The sequence below is a fragment of the Natrix helvetica genome, assembly GCF_964273705.1.
Source record: "Natrix helvetica genome assembly, chromosome: 3".
In the NCBI taxonomy this organism is placed as follows: domain Eukaryota; kingdom Metazoa; phylum Chordata; class Lepidosauria; order Squamata; family Natricidae; genus Natrix; species Natrix helvetica.
In genome coordinates this window covers 1,590,812-1,615,098 of record NC_138549.1, presented here as the reverse complement: position 1 = coordinate 1,615,098, position 24,287 = coordinate 1,590,812, and the positions used below count along the sequence as shown (strand labels likewise).

The 24,287-nt window shown below is 44.7% G+C and overlaps 1 protein-coding gene across 3 annotated transcripts in view; it reads left to right on the top strand.

The window, feature by feature from the left end:
* Positions 1-24,287, top strand: part of FGFRL1 (fibroblast growth factor receptor like 1) — a 143,598-nt gene that overhangs the window by 52,529 nt on the left and 66,782 nt on the right. For all 3 annotated transcript variants that reach the window (XM_081947910.1, XM_081947908.1, XM_081947909.1), the window contains exon 3: positions 12,232-12,504. In XM_081947910.1, coding sequence (XP_081804036.1) covers positions 12,232-12,504 — 273 coding nt within the window. The remainder of the gene's footprint in view (positions 1-12,231; positions 12,505-24,287) is intronic.

The following is a 24,287-nucleotide window of genomic DNA, read 5'->3' as shown; positions in this document are numbered from 1 at the left end:
GTAGAGTGCTCATGGGGGGTGGGGCAAAAACGAGCAAAACTGGACCTTTTTTTGCTCATTTTTGCCTCAGCCCCCAGGAGCACTCTGGAAGCCTCCTAAAGGCCCTGCATGGCCATTTTGGTGAAGGGTTTCAGGAGGCCAAAAATGCTGTATTCAGTATATAAGATGCACCCAGATTTTCAGCCTCTTTTTTGAGGGGAAAAGGTGTATAGAAGAAGAGACAGGTGTCTTGGAAGCCAGTCCCAATAAAAAAATAAATTAGGAGCGCAGAATTATCGATGTCATCTATCCTGCCTCAGTCTGCAGGAAGGATGCATTAAGAAGGTAAGAAGAACCACTTTAAGCGCCTGGAGGAATTATGGCACGTAGCCATAATTCCTCCAGTAGTAAAAGGCGAGTCAGAGAGACCTGGAGGAGTGAAGGGTAGAGTTGAGGGTAACGGTATTCTCCTCGCTTATTCGCATTTTCCTCTCTGCATGCTTAGGATGAGTTGGAGTAGACGGAACTGACACCAAATAACACAGTGGGTACTTTTCGCCTCCAAAACAAACAGATTGTGCGGGGTGTGTGCTTGGACACGTCTAAATGAAGTCCCAAGTTGGATCCTCTCTGCATTGCTCGTCACCCCCTCACTGCTGCTTTGCAAAAATACTAAATAAACAAGCTCCTGAATTCAGAAGAATTTGCAAGAGGCAGCTCTACAATTCCCTCCCCCCACCCGCCCTCTGTGTGTGTGTGTGTGTGCGTGTGTGTGTGTGTGTTTTCTTTTACCGCAAAGTGGCAGTAAGGCATAACTCATCCAGAGGCCTTCTCTTGTACTGAATGGCCACCATTCAGCCCTCACAATCTACTATTTTGAGTTGAGGATTTAAATTCTCCTCTCCAAAAACATTATAATTTTAGGGAAAAAAAACATTCCCAGCCAGAAGGTCAACAACAAGCAAGGGTGCACATTTTTGGTCTGGAGGTGAAATTGCATTAAAGAATGCATTTTTTTTAAAAGAAGAAAACTTGCTTTTGTTTCTTTGTTTTGGGAAAAAAGGTAGATCCCAAATTATCCTGGTTTTAATTGTGAGTGTAAGTATATACTGGCAGGGAGGAAGCTTAATTCTTCTGTTATTTGGTTGATAACAGAATTATCCCTTGAAGAAATATTTCAATGGAAAGTGTGTCTTTTGTAACGATCATATAAATTTATTGAGCTGCGGTGGCTCACTGGTCAGAATGCGATATTGCAGGCTAATTCACTGCTCATTGCCAGCAGTTCGATTCTTACCCGCTTAAGGTTGACTCAGCTTTCCATCCTTCCAAGGTGGGTCAAATGAGGACCCAGATTGTTGGGGGCAAGAGGCTGACTCTGTAAACTGCTTAGAGAGGGCTGTAAAAACACTGTGAAGCGGTATATAAGTCTAAGTGCTATTACATTGATAATATATATTGATAAGATTGAGCGAGTCCAGAGACAGGCAGCAAAAATGGAGTAAAGTGCTATGAAGCGGCATATAAGACTAAATGCTAATGCTATTGCTACAAAAATCATGCCCACTGCCAGCAGTTCGATTCTGACCGGCTCAAGGTTGACTCAGCCTTCCGACGTGAGTAAAATGAGGGCCCAGATTGTTGTGGGAAAGAGGCTGACTCTGTAAATCGCTTAGAGAGGGCTGTAAAAACACTGTGAAGCGGTATATAAGTCTAAGTGCTATTACATTGATAATATATATTGATAAGATTGAGCGAGTCCAGAGACAGGCAGCAAAAATGGAGTTTGGAGGAACTGAATCTGTGCATCCCGGAGGACAGTTGGGAAGGGAGGACATGATTGACACCTTTAAATATATTAAGGGTAGGAAAAAGATTCTGGAAGGCAATATTTGGCAACTTCCAACCGAGAGGAAGGAAGGGAGTTTAAAAGTCATGTTAGGAAGAATGACTTCACAGAAAGAGCAGAGAAAGCTGGGAACCAACTTCCAGGGAAGATAGCGGGTCAATCGTCAGGAACTGAGTTTAAGCATTCTTGGGATTACGTTGGATGCCCATCATCCAACAAAGATTTTAAAAAATAAAATAAATACACTCGAAGGGCAGGATCCGTGGACCAGTAGCTCTTATTCTGCTGCCAGTTTTCGTGTAGCATATTGTGGCTGGAGGCAGGTTTTGCAGGAAGCAAACAATTAAATCCCATCCCTTAGATTTGGTCTTTTCTCAAAAATTCCTGCTTAATATGTTACGGTCGCTTTACAAGGAAGGTTGACGTATGAAGAAGCATGTACAAAATGGGTTGAACACACAACATTGTAAGAGGATTGTTACTGAAACAAAGTGTTTGTGTGTTGTATGTTGTGTGTAGTGCGGAGGACACCAGAGATGACCTTGGAGAAAATAGGCAGACAGATAATTCTTCTTCTTCAAAATGCCAGATAAATGACAGGTTACATAAAGTGAGAGAGTGATGGATGTGAGAGGAAGATCAGGAATAATAGCCTGATTCTTGACGTAGAATTACAAGCAGAATCTATCCAGATGTTACTTAGAGCTTAATTGGATCTCGGTAGCATTTAGTTCTGTCTCGCTTTTTCCTTTACTTTTTGCTTTCTCTCTCTCTCTCCCCCTCATGTCCTCATTATATCAAACAGAAACTACCCCTTGGAGGTTTGATTTGGCCTCAGGCCAGGCCAGTTTGCCAGCAACAACATCAACAAAAGAGATTAATTTGTAGGTGAATCCGTGTTTCCTGGAGGGGACGGAGGCAGCACTCCACGTTCCTAAATGTCAGCTAGATTACACAGCCTAGATAAAGAAGAGATTTATTCACAATTCACAATTCACAATTTAGATTTATTTAGAAACACTTCCGAAATAATGACTGAAATCTTGTTTCAAAGAAACGCAGAACATTTAAACATCATTTTTTAATGGAGGTTCTCCGTCATCGAGGTCACGGTTGTCCCAAAACTGCTTTTTTTCTGGCTTTTCCTTGAAGACATTTCGCTTGTCATCCAAGAAGCTTCTTCAGCTCTGTCTGCAAGGAGCATAAATCCTTCCATTCCCCACTATCCAGAGTTGAAGAAGCTATTTGGATGAGAAGCAAAACATCTTCAAAAGAAAAACCAAGAAAGTCCAGTTGCCTCTTGAAAAAAAAAGCACCTTTGGGACAAGTTCACCTTTGGTTCCATTTGGATGCAACCAACTTGAAACTCTTCCATAAACTAATTTTTCAGTTCATGCAAACTCTAGTTTTGAACATTTTGGGAAGTGTTTGGAGAAGGCTGTTCCACCCGGATTTCTGGATTTTTGTTACTCTTCTGCAAAGATTTGATGTTTTTCTATTATATTGCATCTTTCTATGGCGCTAGCAGCCCTCCTACTATCTGGTCAATGGGAGAACAGAAAAAATATGGCCACTGGACTGGAGTCTATCTAGTTGCCTCATTGTTCTTGTTGCTTTTCTTAACGACATTGTTTTCTACCAGTTGTGCCCACAGGAAGGAGTTGGGGATGGAGTTGGAAGAAGGCACCCAAATATCTCTGTCTGCCGGTCTGTCTCTGTCTCTATCTCTATCTCTGTCTCTACCTCTCTGTCTCTGACTCTCTCTCTCTCTGTCTCTGACTCTCTCTGTCTCTGTCTCTCTCTCTCTGTGTCTCTCTCTGTGTCTCTCTCTGTCTCTCTCTCTCTCTCTCTGTGTGTCTGTCTCTCTCTGTCTCACTGTCTCTATTTGTCTCTGACTCTCTCTGTCTCTGTCTCTCTGTCTTTCTCTCCAGCTACCCTTTCAGTAGTCTGTTGGCAGGATTAGAGTCAGTAGTAGTCCAGTTCTCCACACCTAAGTGAAAAGCCTGAGTGAGTCAGCACAATGACCTTGAAGGCAACTTATTCAAGTTTTTGCCATGGCTCTTCTGAAGATGGTCCAGGAGTGCTGGAGAAGAGATGGGCAGTGGGTAAAGCTGTGGAAGCTTCCTCTTGCATGCTCCTGCTTGCTGAGATATGGGGTTGGGGAGGGTTATCAGGCTTCTAACTAGACGGATGTTTCCCAGCTTTGGCAATTTTAAGATATGTAGACTTCAACTCCCAGCTCCTTCTGGTTTATTTCATGGAAATCCAAAGCTGACTTGTCTCCATTCAAACAAACCAGACTTAGAAACCCCTGTTTGCTGCTCTGGCTTTCCAATTTCGAGCCAGAAGAAGCGATGATGTTTAAATGCTTTGCAACATCCCCGTTTAGGGTATCACAGTTCTCTCTTCAAAGGGAAAACTAACCGGTTGGGTAGATGAGCAGGGATGTGATTCCAATTAGTTTTTGCCTGTTGTTAATGTGCTTCAAATTCCTGTGCAGTAACAAGAGCTGCAGCAAATAAACAGGAACCAGATCACAATGACCTGCTGAAGGCTTCTTCTACCTCTGAGGTGAAGTTGAACACAATAGAACATATTTTTCTACGTGCTGATCGCTTTGCTCTACTTGCAAACCCAGGCAAGGCCCCGGAAGGGTAGATGTTCTCCCTGGCCTTTTCCACACCTCCAACTCAGAAGTGTTCCTATTAGCCTTCAAGAAACTGTGATGTGTCCTCTGCTTTCTGACTATTCTGTGTGTGTGTGTGAGAGAGAGAGAGAGGGACACACAGAGAGAGAGACACACACACAGAGAGACAGACAGAGACAGACACACAGAGAGAGACAAAGAGAGAGAGAGAGAGAGACAGAGCAAAAGAGAAAGAGACACAGAGAAAGAGACAGACACAAACAGACAGAGAGAGACACACACAGAGAGCCAAAGACACACACACACACACACACACACACACAGACAAAGAGACACACACACACACACAGAGACAGAGAGAGACAGACTGAGAGAGAGAGAGAGAGCCGAAAACCCTCTGGTGTGACAGGTCACGAATGTGACAAGTGGAGGAATGCTGGGAACTGAAAGACCCATGAAAGTTTCCCATCGGATGCCAAGGGTGTCTGAGAAGCAGCACCTTGACTTCTGCATCTACCGGTCCCAATCCCAACTCCACGATGTCACCGCACTGGCGAAACCGACTGCAGGAGATGCCTACCTGATGAATGGGGAGACCCTGGCAAACTGGAATCCCACTTAATGGAGCCGGCTTACCTCACAGTCTAGCAATGCGAAGTCCCTGGAGCCCCCTTTTTTTGAAGGAGGCACGGGAAGTTTGCAACAAAGAACTCTTAAAAAAAAAACCGAAAACTCCATCTGGAAATGTAAGAATGAATTGAAACGGGCCTTCTAACCGCTTCGCAGACAACAGACAAAGAATCTCTCACTTCCGCTGGCTGGCTGGCTGCGTGCGATTGGTCATGCGAGAAGCAGCAGCTGCCTCAGTTTCCCTAGCTGGCTTCCTTGAATGACTACAGTGGCAGCAAGTTTTGAGCAAGGGGTTGGACTAGAAGATCTCCAGAGTCCCTTCCAACTCTGTTATTCCGTTGTTCTGTTAATCTGTGACTCTATTATTCTGTTAAGAATGAAAAGGGAATTCAGGGGACTGTGACTTGCAAGCTATCTGAATGCAACCAACCAATTCAGGAATTCATTGGCTCCCTATGTGCTTAAGCTTATGGGACATTTTATTTAGCCCCTGATTGTTGAATTAAAATTTAATCAATCCATGCATTGGTGGAAACCTAGCTCAGTGCAGAGCAGATGCTTTATGGCAGTGAAAGGTTCGATTGAGCTGTTGAATACTGTATTTTTCGGACTATAAGACGCACCAAGATTTTGAAGAGGTAATTTTTTTAAAAAAATGTTTTTGCCCTCCCCGGCCCCCAGGAGCATTCTGCAGGCCTCCCAAACCCTCTGCACATTTAGTTTAGTTTTGCAAAAAAAAGGGGGGGCATGAAGAGGGTGTGGGAGGCCTGTAGTGTGCTTCTGGGGGCTAGGGAAGGCAAAAACACCTCCATTTTTGTGAAAATAGGCACTTTTTCACTTGTTTTTGCCCTCCCCAGCCCCCAGGAACATTACAGGCCTCCCAAACCCTCTGCGTGTACATTTTTGTGAAAAACGGGATGCACGGGGCATTTTTGGAAGGCCAAAAATGCCATATTCAGTGTATAAGACGCACCCAGATTTTCACCCTCTTTTTTGGGGGAAAAGGTGCATCTTATACTCTTAAAAATATGAAAATTACAATTAAATTCGATATTTCTATGCTTCGAGCAACACACAAACACAGCACCTTTGTATCCTCTGGGCTGCTTTAACGGGGAGTTAAAAGAGCTCTCGGTTGTGATCTCTGAAACGGTTCCTCCTAAATCCGTGTTTCTCAACCGTGTCAGCTTGAAGATGCCTGGACTTCAACTCCCAGAATTCCCCAGCCAGCGAATGTCCTCAATCTTTTCAAAGTTTCCACCACTCAAATGGAGGTTCTCTTTTGCAAACTTTCTGTAACTTCTGGATACACGCAGAGTCTTATTGAAAGGAAAGAGGGGGGGAAAAAACCCCACATATTTTTTTAAAAAAAAGTTTTATTTTTTATTTTTCCATATACGGTACATTCACAAATATATATTCTTTTAGATACTATTAACATTTATCCATTAACTTCTAACATTTATCACAATCTTCTTAAAAATATAAAAAGCATAATCAGGGTTGCTTTCTTGCCACCCCAAATATCCATCTTATTTTGCAACAGCTCTGCTCTTTCCTTCTTCCCAAGATCCCTTCTCTTCCTTCTTCTTTCCTCCTCTCCTTCCTCTTTTCTTCTTCCCCTCTCTTTCCCCCTCCTCCTCCTCCCTTTCTCTCCTTCTTCCCCTCTCTCCTACACTTGCTTCCCCTCCCTTACTTCCTCTCCTTTCCCCTTTCTTCTTTTCCCTCCTCTTCCTCCCTCCTTCCGTTCTCCTTGCTTGTTTCCTTTCTCTGATGGAACCACACGTTTAGTATAAAAGAAATTGTTTAGCCCAGCCTGTTATTGTGATTATAATAATAGTCCTAATTAATTTACCTCCTTTATTTTTTTTAGCCATTTCAGGAAAGGTATCTCTCTCTGGAATTTCCGCTCTTGTTGTTTGGTTGAAATGTGTGTGTGTAAAAATCACTTGGAACTCAATCAGGGCTAAATGGTCTCGTAGGATGTGGTTCAGTAATTGTACGAGAGGGTCCCGTGTGAAGATAATCACTCCTTTGCAGTAAAAATAACAAGGCTGAATCGAAACAATTGTTGATGGGGTCCTCCTGCTTGCCTCCACAGAACAATAAAGCAAGTTCTCCGCGCATTTCTGGAATGTGTGGGGCGGTAAAAGTACTTAACCTTCCATTTCGGAGTGTTACTAAACTCTGCCCCTCCGTTCAAATCCCTGTCAGACCTCGTAGATCTGAAGACATTTCCTGCAGCATCGTAAATTGTGTTTTATGTCCTGGCACAACCTGCGTGGCTGTCTGAACTCTGCAATTCAGTTCAGAGGATGTGTGAGGCGTTGTGGAGTTTTCTGAAAGGAGAAAAGGGGGCAGAGGCTGCAGCCCATCAAATTGATTTAAAAGAGCTTTTTTTTCTGCTTCTGGGACAACAAGAACAAAATGTCTGGCAGAGCTGGTTTGGGTTTTGGAGGGTTGAATAGCCAGGTTTCGCTGGCTGCCCGGCTGCCCTGGCTTTTTGAAACCGAAGTGGCGATGGGTTCAAAAGTACACCCCTGTGAAGTAGGCTTTGAGGGGTTGCGAAGGATGAGAAACGATCTTGGCAGGAAGCAGCTCTTTTTACAGAGGTCCTGGGAATTCCTCTTCTGACCGTCTCGTGTTCGACTCAGCCAAAAGAAAGTTTCAAAGTTTTTTTCTCCCTTGTCCCTTCACCTTGTTTTGGGATTGAACCACAGATTTGAGAATAATCCACTTTTATTTCCCAAAGCATCCAAAGGCAAGACAAGGAACAATGGATGGAAACTAACCAAGGAGAGAGGCAACCTAGAACTAAGGATCCCAGAGGTGCTTTTTTTTCAAGAGGCAACTGGACTTTCTGGTTTTTCCTTGAAGACGTTTCGCCCAAGGAGCTTCTTCAACTCTGACTGGATGGTAGGGAAGGGAAGGATTTATACGACTCATTGCTAAAAGGATGCAAATGAGCAGCTGTTTGCAAGGAGTATCAATCCTTCCTTTCTCCACCATCCAATCAGAGTTGAAGAAGCTTCTTGGATGAGAAGCAAAACGTCTTCAAGAAAAAAAACAGAAAGTCCAATTGCCTCTTGAAAAAGCATCTTTGGGATAACCAGGAGGATGGAGAATCTCCATAGACATCTAGAACTAAGGACAACTTTCCTGACATGAGAACAATTAATCTAGAGAAGCCCTCTTGAAGTTATGGCTGCTCCATCATTGGAGGCTTTTACGAAGAGACTGGGCAGCCATTTGTCCAGGCCGATGTAGAGTCTCCTGCTTGAGCAGGGGTTGGACTAGATGACCTTCAATATTCCGAGTTCCTAGAATTTATCACAATTGTAGATCTGAAAAGACATTTTAATGCATCTCGGGAAGTTTTCGTTGGAAGGAAATTAAGAGAAGGATAACTGGGGGTGTTTTGTGAGAGGTGTGAGCTGTTGTAGAAGAGGGTGAAGGCCTTTTGCAAGCCATCCATCATAATTACGGCACAACACGTCTGTGTGATGGATGCTGAAATCTGGAAGCAGAAGGTCAGGGACTGCCAAGTCACTCATTTCAGCAAAAAGGACTTTTAGATGCGCCCGATGTGGTCCACTGAAGCTCTCTGGATGATCTCTTAGTTTGGAAAGGACATTTAGCTAATGAAGAGCATTGAGTGAGGAGGAAAGAACAATGGTAGTTGATGTTCGTTGCATAGGTACTTGTTGGTCAACTTGGTTGGAGAGAGATTGAGCCTTGTTTGATTCCTAACATTCTTTGCAAACTGTAGATTCCTACTCAGACACGTCTGTATCTACAGGGAACATTACAATGCAGAGCCCAGGATTTCCAGGGCAGTGTCTGATGTTGAGACAAGCTCTGAATCCATGATGTCCCCAAGTGCCTGCAATTTCTTCAACACTGTGATCACCTGCAGATGTCTTCCATCAGGTGTGACAGTTCAATGCATTTCGGTACAAGAAGGCCCTGCCAATAGAGAAGGCAAGGTGGACAAAATGGTAGTTGTGTTTAACTATCTTGTGAGTATTGAGAGATGGAAGGATTGGTATCACATAGAAATCATAGGGCTGGAAGGGGCCTTGGAGGTCTTCTAGTTCACCCCACTGTTTAAGCAAGATGCCCTATAACATTCCAGACAAATGGCTGTCCAACGTCTTCTTAAAACTCCCCAATGATGGAGTACCCACAACTTTTGAAGACAAGCCATTCCAGTGGTTGATTGTCAAGAACTTTCTCCTTAGTTCCAGGTTGCTTCTCTCCTTGATTAGTTTCCACCCATCGCTTCTTGTTCTGCCTTCAGATGCTTTGGAGAATAGCTTGACTCCTTCTTCTTTGTGGCAGTCCCTCAAATATTGGAAGACTGCTATCATGTCACTTCTAGTTCTTCTTTTCATTAAACTAGACATACCCAATTCCAGCAACTGTTCTTCATCTGAAGTATAGATAAGGAAATTTAATTAAATAATAATTAAAAGAGATGTTCCTTCGAAATACCATATAGACTTAACGAGTTGCTCCTGACAGCTGGGAAATTCCTTTCTGGTATTCACCATTCTCCTTCGATTTCAGAATTCTCCTCGTGTCAAATATTCTGTCTTTTTAAAATGCATTTTTAAAGGCTTGTGTCCCAAATGAAGTGGCTACATCGGGTGGGTGAAAAACAGGGGAAGACATCTGTATGCTTTTAATATTTCAACATAGAAAGCAGCTAAATTCCCTTATCTGTGGTAGAGGAGCAGAAACTAAATTCAAGATGGGTCAGCTGTTCCTTGTAACAGGTGGGCTTCCCCCTCCTCTTTTTAAATAACCGGACTATGCAAGTATTCCAGTTGTAGTCCCAACTAAGGGAAATAAATCAGTCCATCTGTCTGCTGATCTTTAAGCCAAGGCATTGAAGCAAATCTGATGATCTTAAACCTTTGCTTCTTGTGTGCTGTCAAATTTATAAAAGCTCGCAAGTCGCTTACCCTTCCACTGGATAACACTTTTCCCCAGACAAAGCAAGCAGGACATGTTGTTGTAGGAGTCTTATCAGTGTCCATCAAGATGGAAGAGAAATATTTGTGCCCCTTATTGTTCCTTGGAAACATAGTAATGGCAGCGTTGTAAACAAAACCTCAAATTCCTTACATGAGTTTTCAGGAGGCTCTCCAAATTATGGGTGTTTAAAATCATTTACAATCACTGTAAACCAGGGTGAACCAGCGGGGATTAAGAAGGGAGTCAAAATTAAGAGTGCGATTGGATTTCATATTTGATTGCTGGCCATAGAGGGTGGGAGGCAGGGAGGAGAGAAGGAGACATTGTTAACGTCATCTTGTAGATGCAGCAATGTATGGACACAGAAGAGCCACAAAGAGGATTAAGGGAGGGGAGGTTAAAACAGACGAAGAACAGTTGCAGGAACTGGGTATGTCTAGTTTAATGAAGATGAGGACCAGGGGAGACATGATAGCAGTCTTCCAGTATCTCAGGGGCTGCCCCAAAGAAGAGGGAGTCAAGCTATTCTCCAAGGCACCCGAGGGCAGGACAAAAAGCAATGGGTGGAAACTAATCTAAGGAGAGAATTTCCTGAGGAGGAATTTCCTAACAGTTAGAACAATCAACCAGTGGACAGGAAACTTCCTCCAGAAGTTATGGGTGGGTGAAGCATCACTGGAGGTTTTTAGAAGAGATTGGACAACCATTTGTCCACAATGGTATAAGTACAGTGATGGTGAACGTTTTTCTGCTCGGGCGCCAAAAAGGCGCGCGTGTGTGCCCACACCCATAATGCAATGCCCTGCCCCCGTGCGTGCATGCACAATCCCCTCACGCTCATCTCTGCGCATGTGTGCAGGCCTCATTGAAGCCTCCAGACTTCCGGTAGGCCCTTCGCCCTCCCCAGGCTTCAGGAAACGAGCTTCCAGTTTGACTGTTCAGGCTTTCCTGAAGCCTGGGGAGGGCGAAAAACGGTCTAACGGGCAAACTGGAAGTTCGTTTCTGAACTTCTGGAAGGCCCATTGGGTCCATTTTTCAACTCTACAGGCTCCGGAGGCTTTCATAAAGCCCGGGGAGGGTGAAAATGGCCTCCCCCGCCCTCCAGAAGGCTGAAAATCAGCTGGCCAGTGCATGCATGCGTACTGGAGCTGACAGGGCAATGCCTCGCATGCCCTAACAAATTGCTTCCCGTGCCATCTGTGGCACGCGTGCCATAGGTTTGCAATCGCGGGTATAAGGTCTCCTGCTTGAACAGGGGGTTGGACTAGAAGACCTTCAAGGACTCTTCCAATTCTGTTATTCTTTTATTAAGTCCACGACCATGTTGGTGTGAAGACAACATTGGAGGTGTACAGTAGGAGGTCCTTGTTTAGCGATCATGGAATGATCAGTTATTGACTCTTAAGGCAGATGGTTTATTTTCTATTAGAAAGATACGAACTGCCAGTTCATAGTTGATCAGCCCATTCTGTCTCCTTTTAAGCAAAATAAACATCAACACCTAGCAGTCATTCTGACAGGCTTTCATCATCATTTCTTTCTTTGTATAAGACAGGATCTTATTTTCTTTTGACCCCCCCCCCCCCAAACAAGCGCTTGGCCTTATTTTCGGGGAGGTCTTGTTATTTTTGAGGTGCAGGAGGCGGCGAGCGGGGTCACCTCACGGCTGCTGCTGTGTTGCAATCTTTTCGGGGAGGGGCTTATTTTTTGGGGAAACAAGGTATGAACAAGAATACAGGCAAACAGTGAAGAAAACTATGTTGTTTTGCTGCTGGTTGACATTCCTAATTTCGGTTCCAACTTTTGTTTCAAACGATTGGTAGCACGTGCCCATGAAGGTGCCTCGTTTCCTCCGAGGATGAGGTACAAACTGAGGCTTTCAACTTCCATTTGTAACCGGGCCAACACGATCGGGGCTTCTAAGCAGCCATGTGAGATTTGAATCCGTTTATTAATGTGGCGGCCAATGGCACCTTTGGGACAACCATGACCTCGGATGATGGAGAACTCTATAGATATTCAGAAGCAGAGCTTCAAAGTCCCTGACCAGAAATGACTGATTTCCACGTAATCCATGCAAAACATTATCTCCTACTTTCCAGCCCCATCGCCAAATAACATATGACTTTCCTTCTTTCTTCTCCAGGACCACCCAGAATTGCCGACAAAGTAATCCACCGGCAATCGGCCAGGTTAGGAAGAACCATCAAGCTTCTGTGTCCGGTCGAAGGCGATCCGCCGCCTCTCACTATGTGGACGAAGGACGGGAGGACGATCCACAGTGGTTGGATGAGATTCCGTGTTCTCCAACAAGGCCTGAAGATCAAGGAGGTGGAAAGCGAGGATGCAGGGACCTATATCTGCAAAGCCACCAACGGTTTTGGCAGCATGAATGTGAACTATACCCTCATTGTGATCGGTGAGTAGCGAGAGGGAGGGAGAGCTCAGCGTGTTCCATGCAGGGTGAGATTATATCCACTCTGTAAATAATCTACCAGGCTCCAGACAAACTCCTTTGTCCCAAGGTTTGTGGCAAATGGGGGTGTTGCACCTCACCCTACCGCTGTCAGTTGTGTTCAAGATAAGATTAGCCAAGGCTGGGGAGTGGGGGTGGGCAAAGGATAGGAATAAACAGGGGCGATGGAGACACAGATCTCCGCTCCGGAAAGATTTGGGTGATAAGGAGAAGTCGCCGCAGGCTTTGACGTCTCTGGCGAAACACGGTGCCTCTTTCTTTACTCAGTCGTTACTCGACGTGTGTTTCAGTCTCTGCAGCAAGGACACGCAGACTCCCCTTATCATAAAAAAAATAACAGTAGGTGCTGGAATTATTTACCAACTTGGCAGGAAGCCTAAGTGTGTTGCGTCCCTATCAGTGGTTTTCTTTTTTTAAAAAAAGGAGAAGGCATTTCTGTGTCACAAGATGCAGAATGGGCAAAGAAGGAGTTTTGACTTGCACCACACAACGTTCTGCTTATCCACCCTTTGTCCCTCTTTTCTTGGGGCCCATAAAACAAATCACTCGAGAAAGCAAGGTTGGCTTTCCTTCCCCATAATCTCTATTTGGCCATCGAAGTTGGAGCGTTTTTTGCGGTAAGTTCTCCAACTCGGGTTTCACGTTGATTGCACCCGATGACGGCCTCTTGCTTTCTGTGGGTCACGGATGACATTCATTCTCCTGCTTCGACTTCAGGTCTGTTAGGATTGTAGATTCTAAATCCCAAAAATCTGGTGCTGCTCCACTTTGGGGGAAGAGGGGGTAGCATGATCTGCCAGCGAAACCGTTAACTAGGCTAAAGAGAACGAGGCTTTTTTTTTCTTCTCATGGTAGAGAGCTTGGTAGTCTTGTGGTTTACCACAAGCCTCGAGATGCTAATTATAGTGGAGGGAACTGGCCTCCTATTTAATCAGAATTAACATTCTTTGGATTAAGGACAAGAGTCTGTTATCCTGCAAAATTACCTATCTTCCCTTTAAAAAAACGTGTGCAAAAATATGCAATTTATGTTTAAAATAATCCACTTAAGTTCTTTCCTTTGGCAAGTACTGAATGCTCTTTTGTCGTCGGCATTAAAAAAAAAACCTGGTCATTTGGCAGTGGCTCATTGAAGGCGAATTGGTACCATAAAACATGCATGCATTTATAGTCATCGATAAATCTGAATGTTAGCAGATGACAATCAAATGCAGATTGCAATCAGGACTTTTGTTTCTTAATACTTCAGGCAATGTAGAAAAGCTGAAAAGCAAGATTTTTTTTAAAAAAATGTGTTGTCTCTTAATTCACGGGCCTCAACTTTTATCCTTTTGTTTTCTGGTAGTGTTTTTCTCTTTGCATAAGGCTTCTGTTTTATGAATTGCAGTAGTGAAAATTAATATAAACTAAAATTAGAAAAAGAGAAGAGAATGAAAATAAATTATTGAAAGTGCAGGGAAAGAAAGAAAGAGAAGAAGAAGAAGAAGAATAAAAAGAATTAATAATAGGGGAAGATGAGAGAAATATGTAAAGCAGTGATTCCCAACCTTTATCACAAATGTAAATAAATTTAATCAAACTATTCTCCAAAGCACCTGAGGGCAGAACAAGAAGCAATGAGTGGAAACTAATCAAGGAGAGAAGCAACTGAGGAGAAATTTCCTGACAGTTAGAAGAATTCATCAGTGGAACAGAATTTGTCTCCAGAAGTTGTGAATGCCCCAACACTGGAAGTCTTTAAGAGGATGTTGGATAGCCATTTGTCTGAAACGGTATAGGGTTTCCTGCCTAGGCAGGGGGTTAGACTAGAAGACCTCCAAGGTCCCTTCCAACTCTTCTATTCTATTCTATTCTATTCTATTCTATTCTATTCTATTCTATTCTATTCTATTCCATTCCATTCCATTCCATTCCATTCCATTCTATTAACTGCTTGTCTTCCTTCTGATGCACAACTACCCAAAAAGAATAGTGGAGGAGTGTTTTTAAGGGATTCCGTAGATTGTAACATGGAGTTTGTGTCAGGTCTGGCCTTCTCTTGAATGCAGAAAGGAAACAGGGCATGGCGTGGATGTTTTCAATATTAATTCATTTTCAATATGAAGCAAAAATCAAGAACCCAGGGGACGAACCTCAAACTGGCAGGAGGGAAGTTCAAAAGTAAAACTAGGAAGGAAGGATGGCTTCACAGAAAGCGTATAGAGCAGGGGTGTCAAAAGGCCCGCGGGGTGTTTATTTCTGGCCTGGAAATGTCAAAGGACCGGTCCATGAAGCATCCACACGGCCCATTTTCGGCTGGCAGAGTCCTGCTGGGGGCGTCCATCCCATCTCCCCACGCTCCCCCTCCCCCTCCCACCACCCGCGGAAGGAATAAAAAACTCCAAGGGGGGGACCCAAAATGCATGATGTGGAGGCCACGTGTGCCCCCCCCATGCCCCATTTTGGCCGGCAGGGTGTTGCTGGAGGCATCCATACCGCCTCCCCGCCCCCCCTCCCACCGGCCCGCGAAGGAGAACTCCAACGCTGATTCGGCCCTGGAAGAAATCCCATTTGACAGACAGAGGAAGCTCAGAAACAGCTTCCAGCAGAGACAGCAGGTCAATCAAACACGCATCCATCATCCGACAAAGAAAACAAGTAGAATGAAAATATGACTTCTTGGGCTAGGGATATTTTTTTCCCTTTTGTCTTCACTGTGAGTTGTATTGTGTTGGGGGGGGTACGCACTAAGGGAGCTCAAGCAATCTCATTGTACATACATTGTGCACTGACAATAAAAAAAATTATTAGTAGTAATGGAATGAAAAATCAAAAAAGAATTAATTCAAGAGAAAGCAAAAACGAAGGAAAAACTCCCAGGGGAGACTCGATGGACCTGGGGGTGTTTTTCTGCTGTCAGTTTTCTAGGTTCTCTCTTGCCCCATTCCCAAAAAAGGGAACATTTAATTAATTGCCTAGAGAATCCTTTCCGTTTTTCATGTATGGCTTGTCCTCAACTTAAGGACCATTTCTTTAGCTTCAGTTCTCAGTTACGACAAGACTGAACACAGGCAGGTGGCTTAATTCAATTCAATTTCAATTTATTTGTGCTTCTAGACCGCCCCCTCTCCCAGAAGGGACTCGGGGCGGTGTACAGTCCATAGAGAATATCACAAAAATACAATAAAAAATTAAATATGTACAGTTTGGAGGCTGACCAGCAGCAGCTCTGTGGTCACGGGATCAAAATTCAGAGGCTTGGCAACTGGCATGAACTTATGACAGTTGCAGTGTCCCGAGGTCACGTGATCCCAGAGCCCCCCCTCCCCTCTGAGGGAAATGGAAGGTTAAGGAGTATGAAATATAAATAATAAATATAAATAAATTAATCTCCATTTGTGGACTTCCAGCTGGGTTCCAACAAGCAAACTTAATGAGGGAAGCCAGATCCACTGAACAGCCATGCGATTCACTTAACAGCCATGTGATTCACTTAATAACATGATTCGCTTAACAGCCATGTGATTCACATAACAACAATGTGATTCACTTAGCAGCCATGTGATTCACATAACATGTGATTCACTTAACAACCATGAAATTCACTTAACAGCCATGTGATTCACATAACAACAATGTGATTCACTTAGCAGCCATGTGATTCACATAAAATGTGATTCACTTAGCAGCCATGTGATTCACTTAACAGCCATGTGATTCCCTTAACAACTGCGGCAAAAGGGGGTGCAAAAGGAGACGCAACTCATTTAACAACTGCCCCACTTAGCAACTGATGTTCTAGCGTCGTAAGTCGAAGACTACCTCTAGTAGGTAAAGAGCATCAGATGTAGCCCTTGGCAATATTAACTTCATTTGTTTGTTTTAATGTTAAAATAAAGCTTCCATTCACGCTGGTGTTTCTTTTCTTTTCTTCATTTCTCTAACAAATTCTTTTTCTCGTTCACTAGCGGTTATTTGATTTTCTGACTCGCTTCACAGCGCAACTTGTTCACCCTTTGTTTGTTTGCCAACAAAAATCTCTTTATTTTCAACTCAGTTCTTTTTTCTTTCTTCCTTTCTTTCGATTTTAATACGGGAGTTAAGTTAAAGAGGTGATAACACCTGTTGGCAATTTAAAGGAAATGAAAAGATATATATATATATTTTCCACGGATGTAAGCATGAAATTCATACATCTACATACATGGATACGGTTTTGCCAGCATATTCCATTCTGTGGAAGACAAATGCAAAGCTGAAACTCCTGCCAGGGTAAATTGAGGCCCCGAACGACATATGGAGATGCTTAGTCTGCAATTCCTTGCAGATGTTTGGGGCTTTGGGGCTGCCATTACATCGAGGCCTGCGTGATTATATTTATTATTAGCGTTCCTTTAAAAGAAAGGAAAACAAAACTCTCCACCAGTCTTGACATCCAAGGAGTATCTGGATGGAATCCATCATGCATCGAGCAGAAATCAAATCGCCCTCTAAGCTAAGACCCCTTTCTCAATGGGACGATCGGATCGCCCCGTGCCAGTCGGTCGAAAGAGATCTGGACCCCCAAAAGTTGTGTTTGAAATGGCAGGAAATGGACGTTTGGTGGGGAGGATGGCGTAGCTCAACCTCAGGATCTCTTTTTAAGAGCTCTGGACTTTCAGCTGCTGGTCAGTGTGGGAAGTACGCAGATCTTGGCCAGGAAGCCCCAAAGAACAGACTGGATCCCAGATCTGGAAGGGCAACAAGAGGACATTGCCTATCTGCAAGTAGTTCTCGACTTATGACCACAACTCAGCCTAAATTTTATGTTGCTAAGTGAAACAGTTGTTAAGTGAATTTTTGTCCCATTTTACGACACTCCTTGCCATATTGGTTAGATGAATCGATGCGGTTGTTAAGTGAGAAACACAGTTGTTAAGTGAATCTGGCTTTGCCCTTGACTTTGCTTGTCAGAAGGTCGCCAAAGGTGGGGGTGGGGGTGGGGTCCCATTTTTTCCCATGTTGCTCCTTGACTTTTATTACTAGGGTTTGCATTTTCGACTTTCAAGTTAAAATGCCATTAGCATTCAAGTCGTTTCCATGCAGAATTCGGCTTCTGGTTTCAACAGAATATGAAAAATTACACTTTGAATCCCCTTTTAAAAGAAAGTGGATTTCAGAGCTCGGTTTGCTTTCATTCCAATAACATGATGTGTTTATAAAAAGGACGGTTTTGCCCAGCCTATTATTTTACATTAATCCACAGTTTTAAATGCGCTGTGAATGTTTACATTGCATCACTGCAAATAACAGCCTCAAAAAGTCCACACCGACTTTCCCAATCAAAAGCTCCAGTTTCTTGTTGATGTGTGAGCAGCTGAAGGCATATAAAAAGATTTCTTTGTTCCAAACACTTCATCATACAACTTAAGCTGCTGCTTCTTTCTTTCTTTAAATAAGAGCTTGACCTGTTAGCCTACTAATTATGATGGATTTATTATATATTAACATTGATATTGTGCTGGGTTCATTACATTATGGAGGCCCCACCATGGCACGACTGTAGTTTATTTCTGTTCTCAGCTTCCTAGCTTTTGGGTGTCCTTCTACTAGGATTTGTGCATACAACTTAGCAGCTGTAGGACTCCGGGGTTGAGAAGTCAAATGTTGAAAGCAGGCAGCAACATCTGTCAAAGTGCATCATCCATTCCATGCTAGCTTTCTTTGGCTAGATGAGATAGGAGAAGAAGGCCGTCCGTCCGTCCGTCCATCCATCCATCCATCCATCCATCCATCCATCCATCCATCTTCTCTTTCGAAGTAAACAGAATAATATAATAACTCACGACAGCAGGGACCACCATGCAACGTTTCCAGTTCCTTCCAAAGTTTTTTTTCTTTTTGCTTTCGTCCAAATAAACCTTGGACTCCATGATTCTGCAAAGAGTCATCTGTAAAGAATATTGGAACGAGAGTCGCAAAGATGCTTCCCCCCCCCCCAAATGGGCATTGGATGGATTTTCTTGGGTTTTTTCCCTTCGAAAACATTTTGCTTTTCATTCAAGAAGCTTCTTCAGCTCTGAGTTCTGGATGAGAAGAGAAATGTTTCCAAAGGAAAAGAAGCAAGGAAGTCCAGTTGCCTTTTGGAAAAGCATCTTCGGGATAACCCTGACCTGGATGATGGAGAAGCTCCATAGATGTCAGAAGAAGAGACAATCTACGCTATTAGAGAAGGAAGACAACCTTTTTTTCCTTCATACAAACATCGCTGTCTTGATTCTGGCTTGGATGTTGCCACACACACACACACACACACACACACACACGCACACACACACACACCACGGTACAAGAAGAAGTCAAATAGAGTCCAAGAGTGAGGCGGTTCATATTTTCACTTCATGGCCAACAAACGGCATCAAACTAAGACAATAATGAAAAGGGATTTTAATTTTTCCATTCTGAAGCGTGTTTCTATTTTCTCGCCTCCTAACTTGGACCCAGATTTTGGCAGGATCTCTATGGAGATTTTCCGTAGGTCAGGGATGTCCCAGGGTTGCTTTTTCAAGAAGCAACTGGACTTTCTCTGTTTTTCTTTGAAGATGTTTCGCTTCTCATCCAAGAAGCTTTTTCAGCTGGATGACTGGATGGAGGGGAAAGGAAGTCTTCAAAGAAAAACCAGAAAGTCCAGTTGCCTCTTGAAAAAGCACCTTTGGGACAGATTTTGGCAGGGTTTTTTCTTCTTTTAAAAGTAGGCTTCCATCACTGGGAAAAGCATGATTTACAAATGTTTGTGGAACCCAGTTTCTTTCAGAGTCTGTGTGTAAGAAGGAGGGCAGGACTGTCCCAAAAGGGGCTGGGAACAAGAAGGGGCTTGAGAGAAAAAGGAAATGTAGATAATTCTCCACTTATAGCTATAATTGAGCCCAAAATTTCTATTGTTAAGCAAGACAGTTGTTGAGTGAGTTTTGCCCCATTTTATGACCTTTCTTGCCACAGTTGTTAAGCAAGTCACTGCAGCTGTTACATTAGTAACATAATTATGAAGGGAATCTTGTTTCCCGATTGACCTTGCTTGTCACAAAGGGGGATTGCGTGACTTCGGGACACTGCAACTGTCGTAAGTACATGTCAGTTGCCAAGCATCTGAATTTTGCTCATGTGACAGTGGGATGCTGCAATGGTCATAAGTTTGAAAAATGTCCATGAATCACTTTTTCCTCCACTGCTGTTGTGACTTCAAAGAGTCAGTAGATAAATGGTTGTAAGTCTATGCTCCTTCACCTTGATCTAGAATAGAATAGAATAACAGAGTGGGAAGGGACCTTGGAGGTCTTCTAGTCCAACCCTCTGCTTAAGGCAGGAAACCCTACACCAGAAATGGTCTCTTCTTTAAAACCTCCAGTGTTGGAGCATTTACAACTTCTGGAGGCAACTTCTGTTCCACTGATTAATTGTTCTCACAGTCAGGAAATGTCTCCTCCATTCTAAGTTGCTTCTCTCCTTGATTAATTTCCACCCGTTGCTTCTTGTCCTGCCTTCAGGTGCTTTGGAGAATAGCTTGACTCCCTCTTCTTTGTGGCAGTCCCTGAGGTATTGGAAGACTGCTATCATGTCTCCCCTTGTTCTTCTTTTCATCCAACTGAGGGAGTTCACTGTCCCTCAGATACCCGGGTGTGAGTCCCTTGGTGTGAGTTGGGGCCCAGGGAGGCAGTGGGGCTTGCTGATTGTATACTTGGCTCCTCGCTATGCATCAGCAGCCCTGCCCGAGCTCCTCGAGCTAATCTCAGCGACGGCAGTTGAGACTCCCAGACTTTTGGTCATGGGGGACTTCAACTTGCCGTCAACGGGAGCGGCTTCCGAGGTGGCTCGGGAGTTCATGGCTTCCATGACGGCCATGGACCTGACCCAATTAGTGCAGGGCCCCACTCACGAAGGGGGCCACACACTGGACCTCATTTTTGTATCTGAACAGTGGACGAGTGATCTGGGAATAGGGGATTTAGTCATCACGCCCCTGTCATGGTCAGACCACTCATCCCTCCGGCTGGACTTCCCTGGCACTATCCCCCACCGCGAGGAGGCGGAACCAGACTCTATAAACTGGTACCGCCCCAGGCACCTGATGGAATCTGATAGATTCCAGACGGAGCTTGGGCCAATACCTGTAGCCTTGTCCCGCTCCCGCTCCGAGGACCTAGTGACCGCCTGGAACAGGGCGACGACTGGGGCCTTGGACCGGGTTGCGCCTTTGCGACCTCTCCTGCGGCATCGACCCACCCGGGCTCCTTGGTTTACTGAGGAGCTTAGGGTGATGAAGCGCCACAGGAGACGTCTAGAGAGCAGGTGGAGGTCCTCACGCTCCGAATCTGACCGAACACAGGTAAGAGCCTATTTGCGGACTTACCTTGTGGCAATAAGAGCGGCCAAACGTAGACATTGTGCTGCTCTTATTGCGTCCGCGGATAACCGCCCTGCCGCCCTGTTTAGGGTGACCCGCTCCCTTTTATCGCAGGGGGCGCGGGAGACACCCTTACAGGGTAGAGCAGAGGAGTTTGGAGAATATCTTCAGGACAAAATCGATCAGATCCGGAGCGGGTGGGCCTCCGTCAGTGGACCAGACGAGCTGCCAACAGCGAGTCTTGAGAGACCATTCTGGGAGGAGTTTGACTCTGTTGCCCCCGAGGATTTGGACAGGTTGCGTGGACGGCTGCGACCTACCACATGTTTAACGGACCCGTGCCCCTCCTGGCTGGTACTGGCAGCCTGGGAGGTGACACGAGGCTGGCTCCTGGGCCTGGTGAACGCCTCATTGGGTGAGGGATACTTACCTACCGCCTTGAAAGAGGCGGTGGTGAGACCCTTGCTCAAGAGACCTTCGCTCGACCCAATGGAGCTAGCTAATTATCGTCCAGTCTCCAACCTCCCCTTCGTGGCGAAGGTTGTTGAGAATGTGGTGGCGCAGCAATTTCCACGACACCTAGACGAATCCGACTATCTAGACCCACGCCAGTCCGGCTTCCGACCCGGGCACAGCACTGAGACAGCCTTGGTCGCGTTGGTTGATGATCTCTGGAGGGCCAGAGATAGGGGTTGTTCCTCTATCCTGGTCCTATTAGATCTCTCGGCGGCTTTTGATACCATCGACCATGGTATCCTATTGCGCCGGTTGGAGGGGATGGGAGTCGGAGGCACCGTTTTGCGGTGGTTCGGCTCCTAACTCTCCAACCGGAAGCAATGTGTGTTGACAGGGGGGCAGAGGTCGTCCCTGAGGCCACTCACTTGTGGGGTGCCACAGGGGTCGGTCCTCTCGCCTCTCCTGTTCAATGCATATGTGAAGCCGCTGGGCGAGATCATCCGTGGTTTTGGGGTTGAGTACCACCTTTACACTGATGATACTCAGCTGTATATTTCAACCCCAAACCACCCCAACGAGGCTGTCGAAGTGATGTCCCGGTGTTTGGAAGCCGTCGGGGTCTGGATGGGAGACAACAGACTCAAACTCAACCCCTCCAAGACTGAGTGGCTGTGGGTACCGGCGCCTCGGTTCAGCCAGCTGACCCCATCGCTGGCCATAGGGGGCGAATAGCTGTCCCCTGTGGAGCGGGCGCGCAATTTGGGCGTCCTCCTCGATGCCCGGCTGTCAATGGAGGACCATGTGGCAGCCGTGGCAAGGGGGGCGTTCCACCAGGTTCGCCTGGTGCGCCAATTGCGCCCCCTACTGGACCGGAGTGCCCTGCGCACGGTCACTCATGCGCTGGTGACGTCTCGCCTGGACTACTGCAATGCCCTCTACATGGGGCTTCCCTTGGGACGCATCCGGAGACTGCAGTTAGTTCAGAACGCAGCCGCGCAGGTTATTATGGGAAGTACTCGTTACTCCCACGTAACACCTCTCCTGCGCGAGCTGCACTGGCTACCTGTGGCCTTTCGGGTGCGTTTCAAGGTATTGATTACCATCTTTAAAGCGCTCCATGGCATAGGACCTAGGTATCTGCAGGATCGCATCCTACCACACACGTCCCTGCGACCTATCCGCTCACACAGAGAGGGGCTCCTCCTGGTGCCGTCTGCTAGGCAATGCCAGCGGGCGACACCTAGGAGTAGATCCTTCTCTGTGATGGGCCCAACCCTCTGGAATGACCTCCCCCCAGACATTCGAACTACCACCGACCTCCGTTCCTTCCGGCAAAAGTTAAAGACTCACCTATTTCAATCAGCTGGCCTGGCACTTTCTTAGTTTTACCTCCCGGGGATTTATTCATTTTAATTGGGTTTGGGGTTTTAATAAGCTTTTAATGTACTATATTTATTATTCTATATACAGTCTTGCAACCTCCTCCAGCTACGTATTTAATTATTTAACTGTTTTATGTATGTATTTTATAACGCATTTTAGTGACTGTACACCGCCCCGAGTCCCTTTCGGGAGAAGGGGCGGTCTATAAATACGAATAATAATAATAATAATAATAATAATAATAATAATAATAATAATAATAATAATAATAATAATAATAATAATAATAATAATAACTAGACCCACCCAGTCTAGTCATACCTGGTTGCATGGGGGTGTCCATTGTTATTGGAATCTAAGCGGACTTTCCATCAAAGGAATTTTAATGCCAAAGAGTGCTCTGTTTTGATGCTCTGGGATGGTTCAAACGGCGCAGTTATCAGGAGTGAAGCTAAACAAGCTGTTGGTCCAAATGACGACATCAATAAAAGTCACTCTGTGTTTAGTGTTTTAGGAGGGGTTTCTCTTCTTTTCCCCTATAAAAGGGCTTGTTGAGTGTGAGGTTTAATGGGCATCTGGCAGATGGATTTAGGAAGCATCTTTTCAGATTTACACTTCCCTAGTTCATCCGAATGGGACAGTGAAAGCAGCATCTGGAATTCATTCAGTGAGCTGATTCTAAGTAAACTTTAAATATACATATGTTGATTTCCTCAGTACTGGGTTTCCTCATGCTACTAAGCTTAACTAATGTTGTCATGTAGGATAAAACTAATGATAAAAGCACAGCTAATATAAAAGGTTCAGTCCGGATTTATTTGCTCCATTATCTTTTAGCCTCCAATTCCTCCTCCTCCTTTCTTTCAATAAACCCTCTTCCCTTCTAGCACTGATAAGGTAACCTAGTTGGGTAATGAAATGTCTGTAACAAAACAACCAAGCTCAGAAAGCATCAAGGACCCCACAGTCCTCCTCCTCCTCCTCTTCTTTCCCTCTTCTCCTTCATCTTCTCCTCTCCTCCTCCTCCTTCTCCTCCTCTTCCCCCTCCTTTTAGAAAGTGTGACATACATACTTGCCTATATCCTTATCAGTGAATCAATCCATCAGTTTTATTCATTCATTTGATTGATGCTGCTAAAGACAAACCAGTTGATTCTTACTGGGCTACAATCTGTAGTTTGCAATAAAATGCCCACTGGACACACATCAAAAATAAATCACACTCTTACCACACAAAAAAATATGTCCTAAAAAGTGGAAACAAGAAACAAATAACTAATTAGTTCCATTTCGGCATCAAAAACCCCTCCTCTTATGTAACTCTGTCTTTAATTTTGATACTTTTGGCATAGTAACATCTCTGTAGCTGGAGCTTAAAGAATGTAGAATATAGAATAATAGAAGGGACCTTGGAGGTCTTCTAGTCCAACCCCCTGTTTGGGCAGGAGACCCTATATCATTTCTGACCAATGGTTGCCTAGTCTTTTTTTGGAAAACCTCCAGGGTAAAGCTTTTTGGGGAAAGCTTT